General features: G+C 41.0%; 1 protein-coding gene across 2 annotated transcripts in view; it reads right to left on the bottom strand.

The window, feature by feature from the left end:
- Window positions 1-22,287, bottom strand: part of USP48 (ubiquitin specific peptidase 48) — a 56,653-nt gene extending 34,366 nt beyond the window's left edge. For both annotated transcript variants that reach the window (XM_043994733.1, XM_043994735.1), the window contains exons 1-7: window positions 21,992-22,287; window positions 9,601-9,721; window positions 6,214-6,370; window positions 5,299-5,426; window positions 3,566-3,690; window positions 2,350-2,458; window positions 573-706 (exon numbers count right to left, since the gene is read on the bottom strand). In XM_043994733.1, coding sequence (XP_043850668.1) covers window positions 573-706; window positions 2,350-2,458; window positions 3,566-3,690; window positions 5,299-5,426; window positions 6,214-6,370; window positions 9,601-9,721; window positions 21,992-22,125 — 908 coding nt within the window. In that variant the 5' untranslated portion in view covers window positions 22,126-22,287. The remainder of the gene's footprint in view (window positions 1-572; window positions 707-2,349; window positions 2,459-3,565; window positions 3,691-5,298; window positions 5,427-6,213; window positions 6,371-9,600; window positions 9,722-21,991) is intronic.
- Window positions 22,288-23,171: the final 884 nt, after the last annotated feature.

Below are 23,171 nucleotides of genomic sequence, written 5' to 3'. Positions count from 1 at the left end.
GTTCAAATCCGGCCTCACACACTTGACACTTACTAGCTGTGTGACCCTGGGCAAGTCACTTAACCCCCATTGCCCAGCAAAAAAAAAAGTATTCCAGTCACATGGTCAGAAGCATATACTATTGTCTCCTACATCACAGAATAGATGTAATTAAGGAAAGGGAACTTTCAAATGCCACTGTCCTGAATTTGGGGGAAAGAAAAATGTGTTGCCATGCAAGAGAAGTATACTCAGGTTTGAGTTTGGGGTAAGTTGCAATTGCATAAACGGCATTATATCCAATGGCTAGTGATAATTTTGAGCTTCAAGTTCCCAGTTTTCCTGGCATTCTCATTCTTTTACAGATGTGTCTTTTCCCCACTGCTATTGTCTCTCTCCTCTGCCTGAGCATCATTTCACTATTTGATGAGAAAGCTATGTTATGTTCCATACTCGGCAAATTAATACTGGGATTACTACTAGGGTGCAAAACCTGAATCACAGTATAAAAATTCCTTCACATTCAAAGTCATTTCCTCACATTTCAATGACATCAGTTTAAAATCTTCATATTGAGATGTGTAGGTACTGACCTGTCAAACACAAAACGCATTAGCTGTAAATTAAGCGTACAAGGAAGACTGAGTAGTCGGATCTTCCTCGTTGCATTCTGTTTACTCTGACAGTTTTCACAAAAGTATCGATTGTCTCCTTCTAATTTTTCTTCCTGACCAGAACAGAAAAAGATCGAACAACAAAAATAATGAGGATGTTGGGTAATTACAAATAAAATCAGTCCTTAAATGCAAAAACAAATGAGATGCAAATGAGAATGGATGTGCACAAATACTAAAGCTCATCGATAAGCTGTGGATTATAAGAAAGCAATGAAATTCAAAACTTCCATCTCCACAGCTGTACATATATGAAAAAAGGTTTTTTAAAGATGCTTTTCAATGAGTATGCAAAAATGTATCCTAGATACATTCTGGCAAACTACTCTCTTCCAAGTAATAAAAGGGTAAGAGTGCCTCACTCAAGTACATGTGCACAAAAATAACAATGGGTGGACCTCATTTCATATTTTCCAAGTACAGCCTGCTTCTCCATTACATTTTGACATCTTTAGCACTCAACTATTGTACGGCAGTTTTTCCCTAGAGGCATAATCCTGTCTCCTCCTGCAGTGTCTTTTTTGTAACCACATCAGTCCTGTCTGACAATGAAATAAATCACCTTTGTAATCCCCCCCCAAACATAGGATCAAGTTCCCAGTTTTCCTGGCATTTTCTTCTACAGATGTATCTATAGTCATGAAAAAAAAATGCTCCAAATCACAAGTGATTACTACCTCACACCTATCAGGATAGGAAAATGATAAATGTTTTGAGAACATATGGGGAGATTGGGACACTCATGCATTGTTGGAGAATCTAAACTGAAACCATTCAGGAGAGTAATTTGGAACTGCCCAAAGGACAACCAACCTGTGTATACTCAATACCATTGTGAGGTGTATATCCCAAAGACATCCAAAAAGGGGGGGAAAAGGACCTATCTGTAAGAAACTTAGTTATAGCAGCACTTTTTTTGGTGGCTAAGAACTGGAAATCAAATGGGCAATTGGAGAATGGCTAAATAAAGTGTGCTATATGATTATAATATTGTGCTATCGGAAATGACAAGCAGGATGATTTCAGAAAAACCTAGACACAAAGTGAGCAGAACCAGGAGAACACAGTAATAATACTGATCAATGATCCAAGAGAATCCCAAAAGACCAAAGATGAAGCATACTATCCACCTCAGAAGAATTGATTGTACAGACTGAGGCATGATATTTCTCACTTTTTCCCTGAGTCTTAATGTTAAATCTTTTTAAAATTAGAGCTGGAGGGAGAGGATTTGGGGGCTTTCACAGTTCAAATTCTCTTGCTGATGGAAGTAATCTTTTCAATGTCAATCAACCAAGATGCAAATTAGCTAGCAATTTAATCACAATGCTATTAATTAGTTCATCTGAGCAATCTGTTCTCTATGTGACTCAAGACTGATCCTATGGTCCGTTTGCTATTGTTTTTCACTCATCAATACCAAGTGGCATGTGCAAACATATTATAAACATCTCCTTAATTACCTTCATCCAGTGGTTAATATACTAATCACTGCAAAATCTATTCAGTACAGCCATTTTGTAAAATTTTTAAGTCATAAAACAAGAGTCATCAAAAAAGAAACTATCTTTACACATTTCATTGAGGGAACAGAAATTGATCAACACATTACTAAAGCTGATTAAATTCTGGAAATAGCATCTGTTGGGTTTGTTTTTAAAAAAGCAAGCTGAGTAATTTGCTTGGTTTTCAATACCTTGAGAAATTCGGTGATGCAATCTGTTAACTGCTTGTGCCCTTGGATATTTAATTCCAGTTCATAAAATTTTGATAAAAGCTTAGACTCACGGCCACACTGGTTACAGCTAAAATAATTAAAAAAGAACACAAATAACAGGAAGAGATAATATTTAAAGACTAATAGGACTTCCTATATTTATCAGTAACACAAAAGCACAGATAATATGCCAGTATTATATGATGGATAATAATGGACATTTTTTGCATGACTTCATATGTATAATGGTTATCATATTGTTTGCCTTTTTAATGAGCAGGGGAAGGGCCAGAGGAAGAGAATTTGGAATTCAAAATTTTAATTTTTTAAATGAATTGAACTAAGTTTGGGAGAGAAGACTTAAAGATATCTATATCCAAGATAACTTTATGTGTAAATACACATTCTATGATTAAAAAGTAAATGGCACATTGACATTTTATTGACATAACTTGGCTAAAGAAACTGTACAGTCTTCCTGTTTCTAAGGTACTACCAAAGATAGCGCCAAGATATACTGGGAGATAAAAGAAATTAGTCTTCAAACAGTGAAAATCTGCCAGGAGCAGTTGTTCCATTATTTTCAATATGCTACACATAACTAGTGGCTAGCTTTACTCTCAGTCTGAAGTAGCCATGAAATGCTGGTAATTACCCCCCAAAAATGAAAGCAATCCTCGATTTGAGGGGATCTTACAAAGATTTACTGATTTACAACGATCAGTTGTTGAACTTCTTGGACTATGTACGCAAGACAACTGAGTCTGGCAAGCATACTAAATTCTATTTGAATACAGCACAGATCCTGTAATTTGATGAGGACCCCCCCACCCCCAAGATTCTTGGTGAGCTGCCCATGGCCACCTGGTAAGTCATAAAACAAGTACCAGGCAATACTAGCATCAAGCCCAGAAGCCAAGTAGTAAGCAACATGTTGCCTGATTATTCCTATGCCCAATTCACTCATTAGCCAAGGGTTCAAAATTCAGGGACTCCCTTTACAAATCAGATTAGATTCTAGGGGTAATTTTTATTGTTTTATAGCCTAGTACTACAATTTATGTAGGCTTCTTAAATTGAGAAAGAACTGATAAGGATTTCTCTATTTCATGGCATTTCTTCCCCAAAAGATCAGTATCTACTGGAAAAGAAATCGCTTACATTTCTAAATACCAAAGTGACTCATAAAACTTACACAGTGACATACGCATATTCCCCACAAAACTGCTGCTGGACGATGTTCCGTACATCTGGATTCTTCTGCTTAGACAAAGTATCCTCCAATAAAGACATAAACAGCTTTGAAAACTCTTGGGCATCCTAATATTTAAAAGGAAAAAAAAAAAATCAAACCCTGCCCTTGACTTGTTTACAAATAAGAAATTAAATAACTCCATAGCCCCCCCATACTCTAAATGTAAGAACAAGGACTTGTAGATAGTCAGTGTATAAATACTTGTGAATGAACAGCTGTTTGGATATTTACCTATCAGCAATATTATAAAGGAGGGCTAGGTTCCTAGGCTTGACCATTTAAAACAGAAAGTGACTAAAATAGCACAGATAGCCCCTAAATGTATATACTTCAACATTTTAGCAGCAGTCCTTCACTGATCTGAGTATTACTGTCAAAAATGGTCTATTAAAATCCCTTCGTGCTTGCATTTGCCAACTGCTACATAAATGCCACAGAATGGCACCGGGAAGGTGGGGGAAAAAGTTTCTATAGCCAACTTGGGAGAAGTCATCAGAGCTCTCTCCGACTCTCTTGGTAGTTCCATTGCTCAACAATGCAATGGAAGAGAACTTCACCTATACATCCATCTATCCATCCATTTAGCAACATGTTTGTCCAGTCTCAATTATTATTTAAGTGGTGTGGGCATTCCTCTGCCACACAGATGACCACCAATCTAGAACTGTTTTAAGCCTCAGGCAACTCCTTAAGACTTAAATAACTTCCCAAGATAATTAAGTTTCAAGGTGGTATAAAGTCTGCATTCTAGTCACTCTGCCCAATTTGTATTCATAATATACTTCCAAAATTTGAGAAAAATTGAAATTAGGTAAAAGCATAACAGAAAATTAAAAGATAAAATATTCTAAACAGAGATATTTAGGAAGTTACGAATTTGTGTGATCTCAGGCCTAGGACAATAAACCCTTCCAACACTCACTCACTCTTCCAATCTTCTGTAATCTTTACCAATTTGTTGGGTATGGAGTGAAACGTCAGTGTTGTATTTTCTTCTCTTATTACTGCATTAATGCATGTTAACAGTACATTGTTGATGGAACTGTGAATCCACAACCATCATGGAAAGAAATTTGGAATTACAAAATTAAAAGTATCTAAAATGCTCAGATTTTTACACCCAAACATTCTACTAAGTATATACTCCAAAGAGATCATGGAGTAAAAAAAGCTTTCCATATATTCCAAAATTTATGGTTGCACTTTTTGTGGTAGCAAAAAACTAGAAACAATGTAGAAAGCCAAAGACTGGAGAATGGATAAACAAATCTGTGGTACACGAATATAATACCACTATGCTCTAACAAGTATGTTAAGACTTACAGGAAGTGATACAAAGTGAAGTAAATACAATGACAATATAAATGTAAAAACCACTAGCATAAGACAAAACTGAATGTTGTGAATTACTAATAAAAATGTGTCACCAAAGAATAAATGGGAAGACATGAGCATGGGAACACTACTTGTTTTCAGACTTTTTCCATTAACTGGCTTGGCCCATTTTTTCTTCTTTTTTCCCTGTTATATGGGTTGGCTTTCTGGGAACGGGAAATGGGGAGGGAATTACTAGGAGAAATTTAAGTGTTTTATCAATAATTTATATAAATTCATCAAGTCTTTTAACTTAAGTGCCGATGGTGTTTCTAATTTCCTTCCAAGACCAACGTTACCTGCTGTTGTCCTGTGTCCAAGCCTAAGGCTTTAACAAAACCTGATGGATCGATGTACCGTCTATTACTGTTCTGCAGCAAAGCAAACAGGTACTGGAGATGCTCACAAATGGTTTGAGGTTCATAATCTATGGAAGAGTTTTATTATACATTAAAATCTTGTCATTTCCTTTGTACCTCAGCCAATAATCATTCTTACCAGATATTAAAGTTTACAGCTGCTTATAAGATCTTTTAATGTGCTAATATTTAAGAAAAATAATGGGCTCAAGTGCTTTAAAAATAATGTAAAATGAGCTTATTGTGACTCCTTATGCTAACAACCCTTTCTGAGAAGAAACTCCAACTCTAGCAGTTTATACAGTAATCCAGTTTGGGGTATTCAAATCTCTAATCCCAAAATAACTGAATATGAGATTTACTATTTTTTAAACCTGCCTAAACTAATGGTGATACCAAAAGAAAACAAAGATAATGGAACAAAAACTAGCATCTATACCAGGCACAAAACAAAGTGGTAGGTAGATGGCTACTTGTGGCAAGATGCTCTAAAGAAGATTTGTTTAGAAACAGATAAACTTGTATACAAATTCTGAGATCTAAAGACTAATAACAATGATGCATATCCACGGATATATACTTATCTTATACTTATCAAATACAAGTTCAAATCTCATTGCTATGCTACTGTTATCCCATTTCTAGCCAATCTCCTTTTAAACAGATTGCAACAGTCTACAAGCATAAAAATGTATTTCATAAAAAACTAGAAAAAACCATAAACTACTTAAGCAAGAACTTTCTGTATATTCAATTAAGACTGAAATTGCTCAAACTATTTGCAGATCCAACCTGTCTGTACACCTGGATAGAGAATTTACAGAAAATAAAGCTGATCATGCTCCTTTCACTAACCTTTCTCCTCCTGTATACCATCTCCCATCATGTGGTCTCCACAGGTACTCGGACATAAATACAGAGCCTGCCTAAGCTCCAGGTTAAGAAACCAAACCTGAAGAAAAGTATTCACATAGCACGTTGCTCCAAGGTTTGTTAGACCCACAAATGAGTTCTATAATTGAAAAACAAAAACAAAACATAATGAGTTTTCCTAATTAAAAAAAAAAACAGTAATTTGATCAAACCAAACATTCGTAATTTTAAGAATCAACTTCTGACTAAGTTTTATATCGTCAAGATTTATTAAATTAGCATAGATTTTCTAGCAGTCTAATACTTCAATTGAGAGGTATGGCAAAAATCTTTTAAAACAGGTAGTCTTCAGGTCAGCTAGGTGGTACAGTGGATAAAGCACAGGCCCTGGATTCAGGAGGGCCTGGGTTCTAATCTGGCCTCAGACACTTCCTAGCTATGTGACCTTGGGCAAGTCACTTAACCCTCACTACCCTACCCCCCCAAAAACCTAGTAGTCTTCAAAAGATTCATACTATTTGCTTACCTGTAAAAAACATTAAGAACTTTGTAATACCAATTACAAAGCAGGAATTCCAGTGTACCCATGACAGATATGGATGTGGTACACACATCATGAATTATTTTTCTTGGTTATGGTCAATGTAGGGATTCATTGTTTGCCTGTGCATAACGATTTTGGGGTACCTTTATTTGAGGTTGGAAAAAGGAAAATAGAATATAAAGAAAAGAGTAATCCTTGTTCAAGTTATTTATCCTACTACTACTAGACTAGTAGGGCAGAGCTGCCAGCACGTGGATATACTGTGCTCTTCGTTTCTGGTCTAATGGTGTCCTTAAACCCTTAAAGTGAGATTTGGGGGGAATAAGCTGAAGAAAAATCTCAACGTGCAAATACTTTGAACCAAGATTCAGCTGATTAGACATATACACAAAAGTAAAGGCCAGCCATGTAAAGTAAAAATCAAGAGAGCAGCCCTCTTTTGTAGTAGCAAAGAGACAAATCTAGATGACCCTATTTATTCAGCTTTGTTCCCAGTTTGATACCACAAAAATGGTCTCCCACCATCAGTATTCAAGGCTAGGGAGAGCTTCTGTTTTTGTCAGTGGCCTTGGAATGTGTGCCTAGCAGTGTGATTTCCAGGCCAAAGAGCTTTAGTAGTCACTTATGAACCTCTTTTATGGAAGTCTGGGCCACAGGCACTGAACATGGCATGTAATGAGATTTTTTTTTTATGCATTGATTTTACTGAATTCTCCCTTTAAAAAAAAAAAAAGCTTACTTCTTTGATATAAACAAGATCAATGCTTTAACATTTTTTAAATCTTTTTTAAACTTTTTCCACCCAAGAACTTTTTATGTGACCCCAGGTATATGAAATAGGTATATATAACATTTTACTGTTGCCAAGTTTTTCGCAATCTTCACGTTCTGTTACATGACCCTATATGGGGTCTAGAGACCAACAGGTTAAGGAACCTTTATCAAGGGCCCAAACCTACTGTGATATAAATGTTGTTCATGACCTAGGTTTCTGTACCCCAATATAATCTCTTTCTGGAGGATCACCATACTGAAGCCAGACTCCAGGAGCACATAGCCTGAAGCCACAATGTCAGTTATCCCAAGTAGCTGGGATTATGTGATCACTCACACCAAGAATATTCTTTAAAAGACTGCATTTAAATTTTACTGTCCATGTAGAAACAAAGTGACGATATCATAATGCATGTTAGAATACAAATAAAGAAACTATGTATTATTTGGAAAATGCAACATTGAAGAAGCTCTAATAAGAATTCAGTGAGACAATAGCTTCTTTCCTTTGCTATTGTGAAATTCTCATCAAAATGCACTGTTACTTCCCATAGCTCCAGAATACCCCTTCTATAGTCTGGTTGGAATAGTGCCAATCTGACCTTTATTACACTGGCACGACCAGGCTAGCTAACTTCTTTCTAGTTTGCTGCAAATATGCTTCTATGGCTCAAGGATGTTTTGGGACACTGATAAGTTCTTAGACCAGGCTACCAGGTTACTTAGTTTTTATTTGTTTGTTTATGTGGGGCAATGAGGGTTAAGTGACTTGCCCAGGGTCACATAGCCAGAAGTGTCAAGTATCTGAGGCCAGATTTGAACTCAGGGTTCAAATGAAGGGATGGCACTTTACCCAGGTTACTTAGTTTTGATGCCCCCAAAGGGACTAGAAGAAAAAGGTTATTCAGTAAACCAAGTAAGAGGAAAGCAAAAGAGATCAATTTCTCCAAGTTGTGTTGCCTTCTAGAATGTGAATTTGAATTCTCTTCCAAAATGCAGACTGGACCTCCAAAGTGAGGCCAATACTCCACCCACAAATTAAATGTGGTCATGACTTTTGTAATATAAACTAGCTAGCTGTGTGACCCTGAGCAAGTCACTTAACCCCCATTGCCCAGCCAAAAAAACCCCCAAAACAAAGGTATATAGAAACACTAGCATGATTTAAGTGAGGGCTAGAGTACTTCATATAGACTAGCTGAGGAGGAAAGCATAGACACTTATCTGGCTAAAGTAGCACCAAACTGGTTCAGGGAGGTTAAATGACTTCCCTGGTTCACCCAGCTAGCTAAGCAATAATATAATCAGAACCTGAGCTCAGGTCATCCAATTTCAGAACCCACTGTTCTTTCTAGTATACAGGTTCCCTATCAGAAGAATAATCATAGTGCCATCTACTGACACCAATTCAAACAGCAATGCAATGAAAGACACCAAGGTTCCAAAGGAAAAAAAGATACTCCAGCTACTCAAACACAAGAACTGTTGGTGGGGGCTTTTCTTCTAAACAACCTGCTATTCACTTAGGGGCAATTTTTGTCCTCCAGCTCTGTCAAAAGATATTTCTGAAAAATAAAGCTTAACCTTGCTATAATCCCAATCCATTTCTTAAATTCTCCAAAGTTTTTAAGCAAAATTTATAAAAAATGTATGGGTTTCTGCAAACCTATAAAATCTGTGACCAAAATAAAGTTGTTACAAATGTCAGTTCTGGGGGGCGGCTAGGTGGCGCAGTGGATAAAGCACCGGCCTTGGATTCAAGAGTACCTGAGTTCAAATCCGGCCTCAGACACTTGACACTTACTAGTCGTGTGACCCTGGGCAAGTCACTTAACCCCCATTGCCCAGCCAAAAAAAAAAAGTCAGTTCTGTACAGAAGGCAAGTTTTCCTTAGCAGGGTAATATGCTGTCCTGGAAACCTCTGTCCTTGTCACCCCTCCTCCTTGTGGTAGAGCAAGGCAAACAAAAATATGTTAAGAGACTAAACAAGTCTAAAGACAATGGAATGAAAGCTGCAAGGTGAGATGTTCTATTATACATGTCTGCTTTACCTTTTTCCTCCTTTCAGAGTTGGGATCATCAATGTTGTGAAAGCTGTTTTCATCAATTTCCCCTAGCCAGACATGTTCTCCAATTCCAACCAAGCAATTCGGGTTCCCTTTGCAGTTTCTTCTACAAAGCAAAGTCAATAAATTAACATTAGTAATAGTTAACTACCTGGATCTGATCAGTTATTTGTTTTTTAACAAAGAAAATGAATGGAATCACTTTAGTTTTGACGCCTGTCTTGAATAACTAGAATAAACGACAAGACAACGCTTCCCTCATGAACTAATAAGTAAACAAGGCATTGTACTCACTGGACAAAAAAAATGACAAAGACCATCCCTAACCTTGACAAGTTAAGATGGAGCAGTACCAAAAAAAAATCTCACTGAGAACTCAGTCATCCAACAACTCCAAATCTGATTATGTTCTAAACAAAGGGCCTCAAAGTGGTTTAAGTGAAAACACATGCACATGAATTTAATGGAAGTGCTGCCCCATAGGGAATGACGAATGTCAATTCAGAGAAATTATTCAAGATTTGCATGAACTCTAACACAGCAAAATAAACACAGCTAGGTGATGCAGTGGATAAAGCAACGGCCCTGGATTCAGGAGGACCCGAGTTAAAATCCAGCCTCAGACACTCGACACTAGCTGTGTGACCTTAGGCAAGTCACTTTAGAACCCTGACTCATCCCAAGTCAACACAGGTAATAAAAAAGAGCAAGCAGCAGAGGCCCAGCCTCTCTTCACAACATCCTGGGTTAGGCCATCCATGCATTGTTTTCTCCCTCTTCCCCCCTTTCTGGTATAAAGCAGCTACCTCAGTATCTATATCATTCCAGAAGAAGCCCAACAAATATTCTACCCTCATGTCCTGATTTTACCACACACATCCTAGCTTTCTTCCCTGCCTACTCTGCTCAATTCTGGAACCATGAAGATTCAATCAACTAAGCCACTTGTCTTAGAACATGGAGTGGATCAATCTAATACACTGAGGCCAGATTTGAACTCAGGTACTCCTGAATCCAGGGCCAGGGCTCTATACACTGCGCCACCTAGCCGCCCCTGACTATGTTCCATCTTTCAGTTGACTTGGGAGAGAAAAGATACTCATTCCCCAATTTTTTTTCATGCTGAGTTCCATGTCTTTCCCAAACTGAACCATATTAGAAATGCCTCACACCAACCCTTCTTCTCTATTCCACCTTTCATCAACAACTCCTAAAAATCCCATTGCACTTTCCCCAAAAGTGAGATTAGTACCCAATTTTATTCTGGTTCAAATATTCCCACAACTTTTTTTCCTCTTACTACCATGGAAAGGAAGTAAAATACTGTGTTTAGACTCAGGAAGCCTAGGATAGCGTCCCTACTCTGCCACTTACAATGCACAGGACCCAAAGTGCATGTTTATACAACTATAAAGAAAAATGGGGGCAGCTAGGTGGCGCAGTGGATAGAGCATTGGCCCTGGATTCGGGAGGACCTGAGTTCAAATCCAGCCTCAGACACCTGACACAGCTGTGTGACCCTGGGCAAGTCACTTAACCCCAATTGCCTCACCAAAAAAAAAAAAAAGAAAAGAAAAAAAAAAGAAAAATGAACTGGACAAGATATCTAAGGTTCTGTCTGGCTCTTACCATGCTATTATTCTATGAAAACACCTATTATTTGAAACGGAGGCAATGTAAACACTAACTGCTGACATGTCAAAGTGAGTTAAAATTAGGTCTTATTTATTAGATAAAGTGAAGTTGAAAAAGTACCTAGTATGTGCCAGGCAAAAACAGCCCTTGATCTCAAGGAGCTCACATTGTAACATGGGAGACTACAAGCAAATAACCATATACCAACAACATGTATACAGGACAATCTCAGAGGGAGGGCAACAAGTGGGTAAAAACAGAACAAAGCTCATCTGTCAGTCATGCCAGTTACTTCTTTCAGAAGCTCAGAAAAAAGGGCTTCAAATCACACTAGATTTGTTGACTGATCCCCTATTGGGGCCATTCACACAAAAATATAGCAGGCAAATGTTAGTGCTACTTTTCACACACAAATGTGTGGGCACGGTGTAGACAACTACAATTCCCCCTTAGAGGGATTACAATTTGCATCAACATCCCTTGACCTTATAAAATAGCAAGTTTACAGCACTTACAGTCCCTTAGACACTTGCCATATAGTTGGAAATTTCTAACTATTGACAACTGAAAATATGATGCAATCTCTCGAATTACCCACAGGCCATTCAAAACAGATGTCGTTACTGCCTTTTCTCTCCATCTCTTTCTAGTTTCCTGTCTATCAGTGCATCCTTTGGCAGAAGGCAAGCCAGGGGAGGAAACACTCAATGACAATTTTCTTGAATATGCTTCCAGTGAAGATCTTTAATCACATACAGGCTTTGCCTAATATGGGTTCCTACAACACAGGCTTCTTCATGCTTATTGACTATGCTGACTTGGCAAAGCAAGCTGTACTCAATTAGCATAACCTCTCCAGCATAAAGTAATTTCCAGATGGCTGGTTCTAGTACTTTTGCTTAGATTGGAAACCTGCTAGAGAGAAAAACTTCCCCAGATGATCAGAAATACACCCTAAAATCACTCATCCACGTTACTCACTGCAACCTCAAAAAGACAAGACTACTTTTTTATTGTTGATGGCAAATAATACAAATATTTTGGTAAATGGTAAATAAAATGACAAGGCTTGCAAGGAATATCAAGGTCAAGGGAAGCTACAAAGGTAGGACGGAGGTAGGTTATGAAGCTTTTTTTTACAAGTCAAAAAGGATTGTAAGGGGCAGCTAGGTGGCGCAGTGGAAAGAGCACCGTCCCTGGAGTCAGGAGTACCTGAGTTCAAATCAGGCCTCAGACACTTAACACTTACTAGCTGTGTGACCCTGGGCAAGTCACTTAACCCCCATTGCCCCGCAAAAAAAAAAAAAAAAGATTGTAAATTTGATCTTGGGAGATATTGCCAGTCTGTTCAGTAGTTAGGACATAGTCAGAACTGTGTTTTGGTAAAATGACAGCTGAGTGGAAGATGGACTGCAATAGAGCCAAGACCACCAACTAGTGTACCTCAAATTAAAGGTTTGTGGTAACCCCTCATTCAGCACCTGTCAGTGACAATTTCCCAACAGCATGTGTTTGCTTGACTCAAATTCTTCAGCTCTCAAACTTTATTATTATTGTCTGTGATATGTGATCAGTGATCCTCAATGTTACTATTGTAATTGTTTGGGGGCACCACAAACTGCTCCCATGTAGGATGATGAAATTAAGCAATAATGTTGTGTTCTGCCTGTTCCACTGACCGGCAGTTTCCTATGTCTCTCCCTAATCCTTGGGCTTCCCTATTTCCTGAGACACAGCAATACTAAAATTGGGCGAATTAATAACCCTATAACATCAAGTAAAAGGAAGTCAGGAGAACTTCACTGTTGTCCTATTTTAACTGCCACAAGCATCCCAACCTTAAGCAACCCAGATCCTGATCAGTCAGCAGCCATCAACATGGAGGCAAAAAGGTTAGGACTTAGCTGTTGGCCCATATGGTGGTTCGCATTTCTCAGCAATCAATGAGTGGCGTCTGCCTGCTGTTCGAGTTCTTCCCTTTTCCTTTCCTAAATGTTGTGGCTCCCGGCCTGTACAAACCACAGTCCCTATCAACTCCACAGCTGCCAAAGACCTTCCTAAACCACATGTCCAGCCGTAGCAACATCCTATTCTAAACTCCAGTTGCTCCCAATTATTTCTAGAAAGAAATAAATCTTAACTCTGCAGTTTGGTGTTTGAAGCTCTTCAAGACTTGGCATCTTTTCTCCCTCCCTGCTTTTTATGGTCCAGCTATACTATCCTGGTGGGCCTCCCTGCTCTTCCTCCCAGGACACTCCAGCATCCATTTCTGGGCCTTGGCAAGACTCTGGATACTTCCCCCCCCCCCAATAGCTTGAATACTTTCCCCTCCCTGGAAGATTCCAATTCCAAAATTCCAAGATTCCCCAAGAGGCCCCTTCCTCCTGCCTCAAACTGGCAGGGCTGTCCCTTGCAATGTTACCTTGTGTCTGATTTGTATACAGCTATACAGGCTCATGCTGTCATTACCATTAGAATTTAAATTCGTTGAGGCCAAAGAGTTTTCTCTTCTGTCTCTGTACCCCACCACTTAAGCTGTTGCCTAGGACACTGAGAACTCAATTCAAGTGACTTGCCCAGGGTCATTGTATCAGAGCATTCTTATCCATGATAGCAGGCTGCTTCTACATATGGAACATCATGTAAGTGTAATGTTTAATTATGCAAAAACTACTTGTGGATCCCTGCACTTTCAGTTACCACAATGACTGAGCTAATATACAATTTTGTATAAAATATACAAAATTACAAAAGAAATCAGTTATGTTGAAAGTTACCAAAATACTTTAAAAGTTTAAGCACCCCGGGGGGGGCAGCTAGGGTACAGTGGATAAAGCACCTGGATTCAGGAGGAGTTCAAATCCAACCTCAGATCCTGGGCAAGTAACAACCCTCATTGCCTCACAAAAAAAAACCCAACTGATCAGGGCCAGCCAGAAACTGGAGGGAAACAGGAAAGCCAGTTCAACATAACCTACACCTTTCCAATCTCCTTAACCCTCCAATACCTCCTTACCCACTCTAGACCCAGTCCTACATCCAGTGATAACTGGTCTTGATATTCCTCACAATACACTCCAGACACTTCTGCAGGCTGTCTTTCATGCCCGGAATGCTCTCCTGCCTCATCTGTCTTTGGCTTCCCTGTCTACCTTCAAATTCAATTCCCAGCTACAACTGCCACCTTTGGTTCTACAAGAAGCCTTTCATGATGCATCCTCCTATTTATCCTGTAAACCAGGTATCTCAAGTTTTAGTGTCAATTATTACAAATCTAAAGTTCCCCTCTAAAGAAGTTTTGGGGAAAAAAATTTTTTTTAAGTTTTGAAACTGCAGAGAACCATTCAATCAATAAACACATTTTATGTGACAAGCACTGCGCTAATCTCTGGGAATTAAAACAAATGACAGTCCATGCCCTCAAAAAGTTTACAATCTAACAAATATGTATCCAGCCAAGTCAGTAAGGACAGAAGATGAAGAGTGCTCCAAGCATATGGCAATCAGGGAAAATGCCCAGAGCCAAGAAATGGAGTGTCTTGTTTGTGGAACAGCCAGGAGACCAGGGTCACTAGATGAGTTTGTGAGGGAGTAAGGTGTAAAACTGGAAAAGGAGGGGGGTAAGTTATGAAGAGCTTTGAAAATCATAGCATTTTGTATTTGATCTTGAAGATAAGGAACAGCTGGATTTTACTAAGTAGGAGAGCTGCATTTTGGTAAATTACTTTGGAGGCTGAATGGAAGGAAGGACTGGAGTGGGTAGAGAATTGAGGCAGACAGGCCCAACAGACTATTACAATAGTCCAGGTATGAAGTAACCAGGGCCTGCACTAGAGTGGCCACAGTGTCAGAGAAGGTGGCATTAGATCTGCCATGGCAAAAGCTTGGATATATATAATCTAGGATGATGCCTAGGTTGAGCCTGAGATGCTGCTAGGAAAGTATTGTCCTCTACAGTAAGAGGAGGTAGGAGCAAAGGTTTGGGGGAAAGATAATAAATTTCATTTTGCACTTTTCACAAATATACATTCATACCTAAAATAAATGAAGCAAGAGATTAAAAAATGAAAGTTATTAGAAGATTATCTTAGAAAAGAAATTGGTAAATCTTATCCAAATAAGAATCCCTAACAAGAGACCATACCAAAATCAGTGACCTCATGAAATATAGCAAGAAACATCAGGGGGCGGCTAGGTGGTGCAGTGGATAAAGCACCAGTCCTGGATTCAGGAGTAACTGAGTTCAAATCTGGCCTCAGACACTTGACACTTACTAGCTGTGTGACCCTGGACAAGTCACTTAACCCCCACTGCCCAGCAAAGAAAAAGAAAAAAAAACAGATTTTTAAAATTTTTTTGAAATGTAAGCTGTTTAAAAACAGAATAGGGAGTAGTTAGGGGGCGCAGTGGATAATGCACCAGTCCTGGATTCAGAAGTTCAAATTTGGCCTTAGACACTTGACACTAGCTGTGTGACCCTGGGCAAGTTATTTAACCCTCAAAAGAAGACAAAACAAAAAGATTAATAAACATTGGATTTCTTGAGAACTAAACTTTAAAAAAAAATTTTTTAAAGCTGAGACTATTTTAGGAAATCATAAATAGGAATAACTGAACTATTAGAACCCAAGAACTAAGTGAAAATAGAAAGAAACCATCAATGACCTCCTGAAGCCCACAGGAAAAGCCCCAGGAACTTCAGCCATAAACTTTTTTTTTTTTTGCAGGGCAATAAGGGTTAAGTGACTTGCCCAGGGTCACACAGCTAGTTAAATGTCAAGTGTCTGAGGCTGGATTTGAATTCAGGTCCTCCTGAATCCAAGGCCAGTGCTTTATGCACAGCCATAAACTTTCAATGTCCCCAAACCTGCAAGCATTTAGAAAGAAGCAATTCAAGTATCAAAGGACCATAGGATTACACAAGACCTAAAAACTTCTACCATAAAAACTAGCAGATACTGGAATATGGCAGAAGATGTTACAAAGAGCAGCTAGGTGGTGCAGTGGATAGAGCACCGGCCCAGGAGTCAGGAGGACCTGAGTTCAAATCCAGCCTCAGACACTTGACACTTACTAGCTGTGTGACCCTGGGCAAGTCACTTAACTCCAATTGCCTCACCAAAAAAAAGAAAAAAAAAGAAATCAGGCCTCAGACACTTGACACACTGCAGGACCCTGGGCAAGTCACTTAAAAAAAGATGTTAACAAAACCTCAACTGGACCTCATTGCTGCTAGGCAAACCTGTTATTAATTCCCTTATCGACTTACCTATCCCACTCATGTAGAGTTTTCAAAAATCCCTCCTCAAAGCTTCTCCTCCCATTACTCCCTCAAACTATGATGCTTACTTACCACTTTATATAAAAACTAGTTCTCAGCAAGCTCCTTTTCTCCTCTTCCCCAAGGGCCTTCTAACCAATTTACTTTGACAAAAGTAAAGATGCTTATTCTCCTTGACCTCTCTGTAGCCTGGAGTCTGTTGATCACTCTCCTTGATCTCTCTAGGTTTTCCATTCTCCTATCTGAGGATCCCCTTCTCAGGCTCTTTTGAGGGATCCTCTCCCAGATCATACCCTTATCTAATTGCAAGTGTCAGTGTTCTGTCCGGGGCTTTCTTCTTCCTACTTCATTAAGTAATCTCATCAGCTTTACCAAGTGATCTTATCAGCTCCCATATATTTAATTACCATCTCTATCTTGATGATTCTCAAGTCTACCTAATCTGCCTCAACCTCTCAGCTAACAATCTGGAATCTCCAACTGCCTTTCAGACATCTGAGTGTAGACTTGGACAAAACAGAACTTCCCTTTCCCCCCAAAATACTGGCTGCCACCACCTCTTTATGACTGTTGAGAACAAAACCATCCTTCCAGTCCCAAAGCCTGTTCATTTAACCTTTAACAACCTTTCTCCAATGGGTGCCCTTCTATCCTGACACTGCCACCATCACACCTGTACTATTAGAACAGCCTGCTGCTCCTGAGTCTGCCTTCTCTTCAAGTTTCTCCTCACTCCAGTACGCCCTCCATTTAGCCACTAAAGTGATTTTTCTAAAGCTCAGGTCTGACCATGTAAACTACCCACCCCCCAAAATAGTGGTTTTCCTTATTGCCTCCAGACACAAGTACAAAATGCTGTTTGCCATTCAAAGCCCTTTGTAACCTAGCTCCTTCCTAGTTTATACCCATGTACTCCTTAATCCAGTGACACTGGATTCATCTCCAGGCATATTGTTTCTTTGAAATTTTATATTTTACAATTATGTATAAAAAACAATTAACATGTTTTAAATTTTGCATTCCAAATTCACTCCCTCATTGAAGGAGCAAGCAATTTGATATAAGATATACATGTATGGTCACGAAAATATCTTTTTTTAATTTTGGGGGGGCGGGGCAATGAGGCTTGCCTCACACAGCTAGTAAGTGTCAAGTGTCTGAGGCCAGATTTGAACTCACAGGTCTCCTCCTGAATCCAGGGCCAGTGCTTTGTCCACTGTGCCACCTATAATTCACAAGAGAACATAAGTTTAGAAGAAAACAAGACAATTTACAAAGTAATGCACCTAATTTGTTAGGTACTTTCTTTAAAAAGCAGGCTTGGGTGAAATGGGAAATTCAGTTTCTATAGCTTTTTAATATTTTACTCCGCATACGAAAATCATTTTGATGCTTTACATTCAAAATAAACTAAAATTAAAAGGAAGCCAGTTTGGCCAAGCTGTAGTGCATAGGAAGAAAAGTAATGTACAATAAGAATAAGGTAGGGTCGGGTCAAGTTTTTAAGGGTTATAAAAGCCAAAGGGGTGGGGGGCAGCTAAGGGGTGCAGTGGATAAGGCACTGGCCTTAAGATTCAAAAGGACCCGAGTTCAAATCCAGCTTCTGACACTTGACACTTACTAGCTGTGAAACCCTGGGCAAGTCACTTAACCCTCTTTGCCCCACCCAAAAAAAAAAAATAAATCAAAAAAATAAAAGCCAAAGGGGAGAAAAAAAATCTTACTGCAAAGTTAAGTAGTCTCAATTTGTGATAAGATTAAAGATCAAATATACAAAACAATGTAAACCTGAAAGTACTGCATAAACTATTATTCAAGCAAGGCAAATTCAGAATGTTAAGTACCTAACTCAAGCATTTCTGGTGAATGCTCCTCCGAAGCCTGGAAAGGTCATGCTGGTAAAGTGACCTTGTGTTCACTTTATGTTCACAAGATTATGTTTGGCCAAATGCTACAAAATTAGATAGGTTTTAAATATGGGCAATGAGGAACTTGGTGTATCATCTAGGGACCACTAAGAAAATAATCTGGAAGAGTTCGTTAAGAGAAGATTGGCCACTAGGGATCCAATATTTTTGCCATAGCAACTTAGCAACCATGGAGCTATTGTTTCTATAAGCTCACTGACAAAATGACAAATCTCCAAAATTACCTATGCTACTCTGGTCTCCAAATACAGAGCTTTAACTCCAGGTTACCCTTTTCTGTGTCTCTTTCGACCTCCACAGTATGGTGGAGGTATCCCTACTTTAGAATTTGCCACTGACCTCTAAATTTGAGTTTCTTTATGTCTAAGAGGTCTGAAAGCCTCAAGTGAAAAGAAATCCCAACTTGTGCAATAACCCTTTCCTACTGCCCCTTAATGCTAGTACCTTCCCGGAGATGACTATCTTATCTGTATTTTATTTGTACAGTTGTCTACATCTGGTCTCATCCCGGAAGACCATGAGCTCCTCCTGGAGGGCAGGCTGGGGCCTTCTGATATTCTTTGTATCCTTGGAGCTTAGCACCAGAAGGGGGCTTAATGCTTGTTGACTTGGCAAAAGTCGGTTCCCTCAAAAATGCCATGAACAGCTTTTCTGAGGCTGGGGACACAACACAGATTATTTCTCTTCCAACTTTCCAAGATATAAGGTTCCACTTGATGTTCATGTGTTTTGTGTTTTCCTTCTGGTTGTGTAGGCTGTTTTGTTTCCCCAACCAGAGGATAAGATCTATGGAAAAGTACTAAATCTTTGTTTGCTGAAGATATTCTCTTTCTGAAGATAAATTCTCAATACCATGCTCATTACTGTGCACTTTCACTTAACAAAACACCTAGTCAACAATGCTGAAACTTAGGAAACCCAGCCTGAATACAGTGACTCTTAACTACATCCAAGAGCAGGTGGGTAGACAAATGGAATCAGTGAAGAGCAGTCCCCTACAATATGTAAAGGAGTACAAAGGGAATCACTAAGAATGTTCAATGTTAACGCTGTACTAAAACCATATACTGCCTAGAGATGCACCTATCAAAGAACGAAGTTCAGCTCTCTCTGCCCACCAGGACGATTCTTTTCCCCTTCCTCCATGATCCCCAATCCTCCAAAGTTTGCCAAGTACTTTTCTACATTCACCTTTACCTGTAAGAGAGTCTAGTAGTCACCCCAACCTCTAATTTTGTACAAGGCTTAAACCCTAGGCTCCAAACCCAACACTCTTCTCTTAGACATTATCAACTTGACACTTCACATTCAAGTCAAGGAGAAGGTTATCTTTCTTTTTACAATCTCTTGATTTAGCCAAGACCTGTACAAAGTAGATTTTTAATAAATGTTTGAATTTACCACGAAAAGTGAAGTCGGGGACAGCTAGGTGTCAAAGTAAATAAAGCACTGGCCCTGGATTCAGGAGGACCAGAGTTCAAATGAGGTTTCAGACACTTAACACTTACTAGCTGTGTGACCTTGGGCAAGTCACTTAACCCTCATTGCCCCCCCCAAAAAAAGTCGAGTCATTGAGGCAGAATACTTTTAAGTTATAAAAACTGCTCCACCAAAACTCATCTTACATTTGATTATATCTGTACAATGAGTTCCAGTGAAAAGGTAAATCCTAACCCCTATGAACAGCAATGAGAAAGAAACCAGGAAAAAAATGGAAGCCTAGTCTAATGTTAACAGCTTGTTATTTGCTGAGTGACCCTGGGCAAGTCACTTCCCCTCATCAGTAAAACGGGACTGAACTGAATTTCAAACTCCCTACCATCCTTAACTATGCCTTCCAGCTTGCTGTATCTCACAAAAAATGAGAACTCATTCATTCCTTGTCTAAATGCTCTAACAAGCATCGAGGATGGCTAATCAGGAACAAGGCATTTTGCTACACCTGGAAAAACACTTCTGCCCCCAAAGAGTTGACATTTTAGGTAAGAGAAAATTTTATTTCACTTTCTCCCCAAATATATGATGTCAGTGGACCTAGGTTTTCATCAGTCAATAAGGATTTGTTCCCCCCCCCCCCCTCTTTCCCAATTCTGGTCCTCAGTTTCCTCCTCAGTACAAGGAAGGAAGGGGGTTGGGCTATGACCTCTAAGAACTCAATCTAACAAGTATCCACCAAGTTCCTGCCAAATACAAAACACCTTGTGAGGAACCGAGGATACCCTGAGCCCAGCCCACTGATAAAGTGGGCAAATCATACCATTCCTTCCCAACTATAACAGAAGTTGTGAGATGCTGGGTACAAATACCTGGACATGCCACATATCCTCTCGAAGCCTCACTTTCCTGGTTTAAATTCAATTCAACAGACATTTATTAAGGGCATCCTGACGGCACTAAGTGCTGGGGATACAAAAAGAGGCAAAAGACAGTTCCTGCCCAAGAAGTTTCCAAGGCAAGCAACACATACAAAGCTAGCGAACTACAAGAGAGATTTCTACAATACAAAGTGGGCGGCTAGGTGCAACAGCGGATAGAGCCAGGCCTGGAGGCAGAAAGATTCGTCGCCCTGAGTTCAAATCCAGGACTCCTACTTGATTTAGCAGCTGTGTGTAACTCCGGAGGCAAGTCACTAAACCCTGCTGTTTGTCCGTTTTCTCGTAAAAACGAACTGGAGAAGGAAGCGGCAAACCACTCCAGTATGTTTCCCAAACACCCCAAGGGGGTTCACAAAGAGTCAGACAAGACTCAACAGTGTAAAGAACACGAACTCCGGAATTAAAGGACCTGGATTCAAATCCTGCCTCTGATACATACTGGCCACATTAATTTCAGACAGGTCACTTAGTTTCTGAGTTTCAATTCACTCAGATGTTAATGGGGGGGGGGTCCACATTTGATCCCAACTAAACCAGTCTTATAGTCGACTCCACCCCACAATTAAATTATCTTTCACGAACCGAGTCAAGCGGCATATATTAATTGTCATGGGAGTATTACGGGCCCCGGTCACCCCAGAAATTGTCTGGGGAAGTCAAGGAACTTTTTCCTTGAAACCCCAGGAGTTTTCCCTTGAGCTCACGGAGAAGGTGGGTAACCGGAGCCCATAATACTCCCATAACATAGCCAAGAACCTACAGAGAGCACTAAAAAGACCCTGGGCAAGTCTCGGCGTCAGTTTCCCAGTGTGTCAAATGGGGGTGACAATGCCGAGACTAAAGACTCCCTCCCGAGGTGGCGGAGGGGCGTCCTGGTCAAACTTTGGGAAGGTCGAGGGCCGGGGAAGTCCTCGGGGCGCTTCCCGCCTCCCGGGGGGGGGCGCAGCGGGGGCCGGGCTCCCAGCAGGCATTTAACAAGCACTGGTTGCCTTGACTCCTCCTGGGGGAATTCGAAAGGTGCGCGCCCGGCTCGGCGCCCGAGACTGCAGGGTCGCAGTTGAGGTGGCGGCGGCTCCCGGCGGCCGGGCTGGCAGCCCCCCCGTCCCGGCACCTCCACGTCCCGCCCCCCCCTCCCCGGCTCGGGGGCCGGGCCTCACCTGCACACGCCCCGGATGCAGGGCTCCAGCCAGATGCGGTAGGCCGCCTCGATGTGCTCCTGCGACACCTCCTCGGGCCGCACCGTCTCCGCCCATCGCCAGGCGGCCTTCTCCAGCTGCAGCCGCGGGGCCATGGTGTCCCCGAGGTCGTCGCCGCCCGCTAGCGAGGAGGGACAGGCCGCTGCTTCAGCCTGCTCCCGCACGCACTCGGCCCGGCCCCTCAGTCACCACTGCCGCCGCCCGCACAGCCCGGGCCCAGCCCAGCCCTGCGCCCACCGCGACGCGACGCGACGCGACCCGACACCCCCCGCGCTCGGACGTTGGACGTTTACTCCCCGCTGCGGCGCGTGCGCGCTCCCGAAGCGTCCGACGCGCCTCTCGCGCTCTTGCGCAGACTGACTGCAGGTCCCCGCCACGTCCCCACGGGCTAAATAGACCTGAGGGAGGGGCGTCAGAGGAACGCTTCACCCAGATAGGGTCTCTTCTCTTCCCTGGCAGGGAGGAGATAGGAGAAAGGAGGGCTCTCTTCCAACCTCCTTGAGCTAGTGTTTGAGTGGGTGGATGTTTGGTTTTGACCCTCCCCCCATAGTTCTTTAAGCCAGTGAAATCTACTAGGCCCGCACCCGCAGGGGGTTGAGGGGAGGGAGGGTCTGAGTGGATGAACCGCCCATGAACCTGGACCCACGACTCAGCTGGCTAACATCAGATGGCCTCCATCCTACCTTAGAAACGATTCGCCTCACCTGGGGCACGTATAGACAACAGGCTTTACGAGCTGGACTACACTTCCCAGAGTTCTTTGCTGCAGCATCCAACACTACCATCCAAGAGCATAGTGCATGCTGGGAGATGTAGTCTCTCAAGGCATTTCTGGCCCACCTCCTATCCCGTGTCCTTTTTCTTCATAACTGAGTAACAGAGAATGACAGAATGACACCGACCATCTCTCCTCTACCTCATCTCCTCCAGGGCGATGTGGAGGGCCCCCTACTGCAAGCCCAAACTACTCTTTAAAGTCTTGGTTCCCTTCCACCCTTTCTCAAAGCTGCTTCTTTCAGTTGTCCTTCACCCTCTGCCCTTAGACGAAGGTCTCTGGGAAAGCTCATTCATCACAATCTCATTAAATGCTCTGTTTGGAAAGACACCTTAGAGACCAAGTAATCCCAAGGCCCTCATTTTA

The sequence above is a fragment of the Dromiciops gliroides genome, chromosome 3 (assembly GCF_019393635.1).
Source record: "Dromiciops gliroides isolate mDroGli1 chromosome 3, mDroGli1.pri, whole genome shotgun sequence".
NCBI lineage: Eukaryota > Metazoa > Chordata > Mammalia > Microbiotheria > Microbiotheriidae > Dromiciops > Dromiciops gliroides.
The sequence above is the reverse complement of the archived record's forward strand: the minus strand, read 5'-3'. Positions and strand labels throughout refer to the sequence as shown.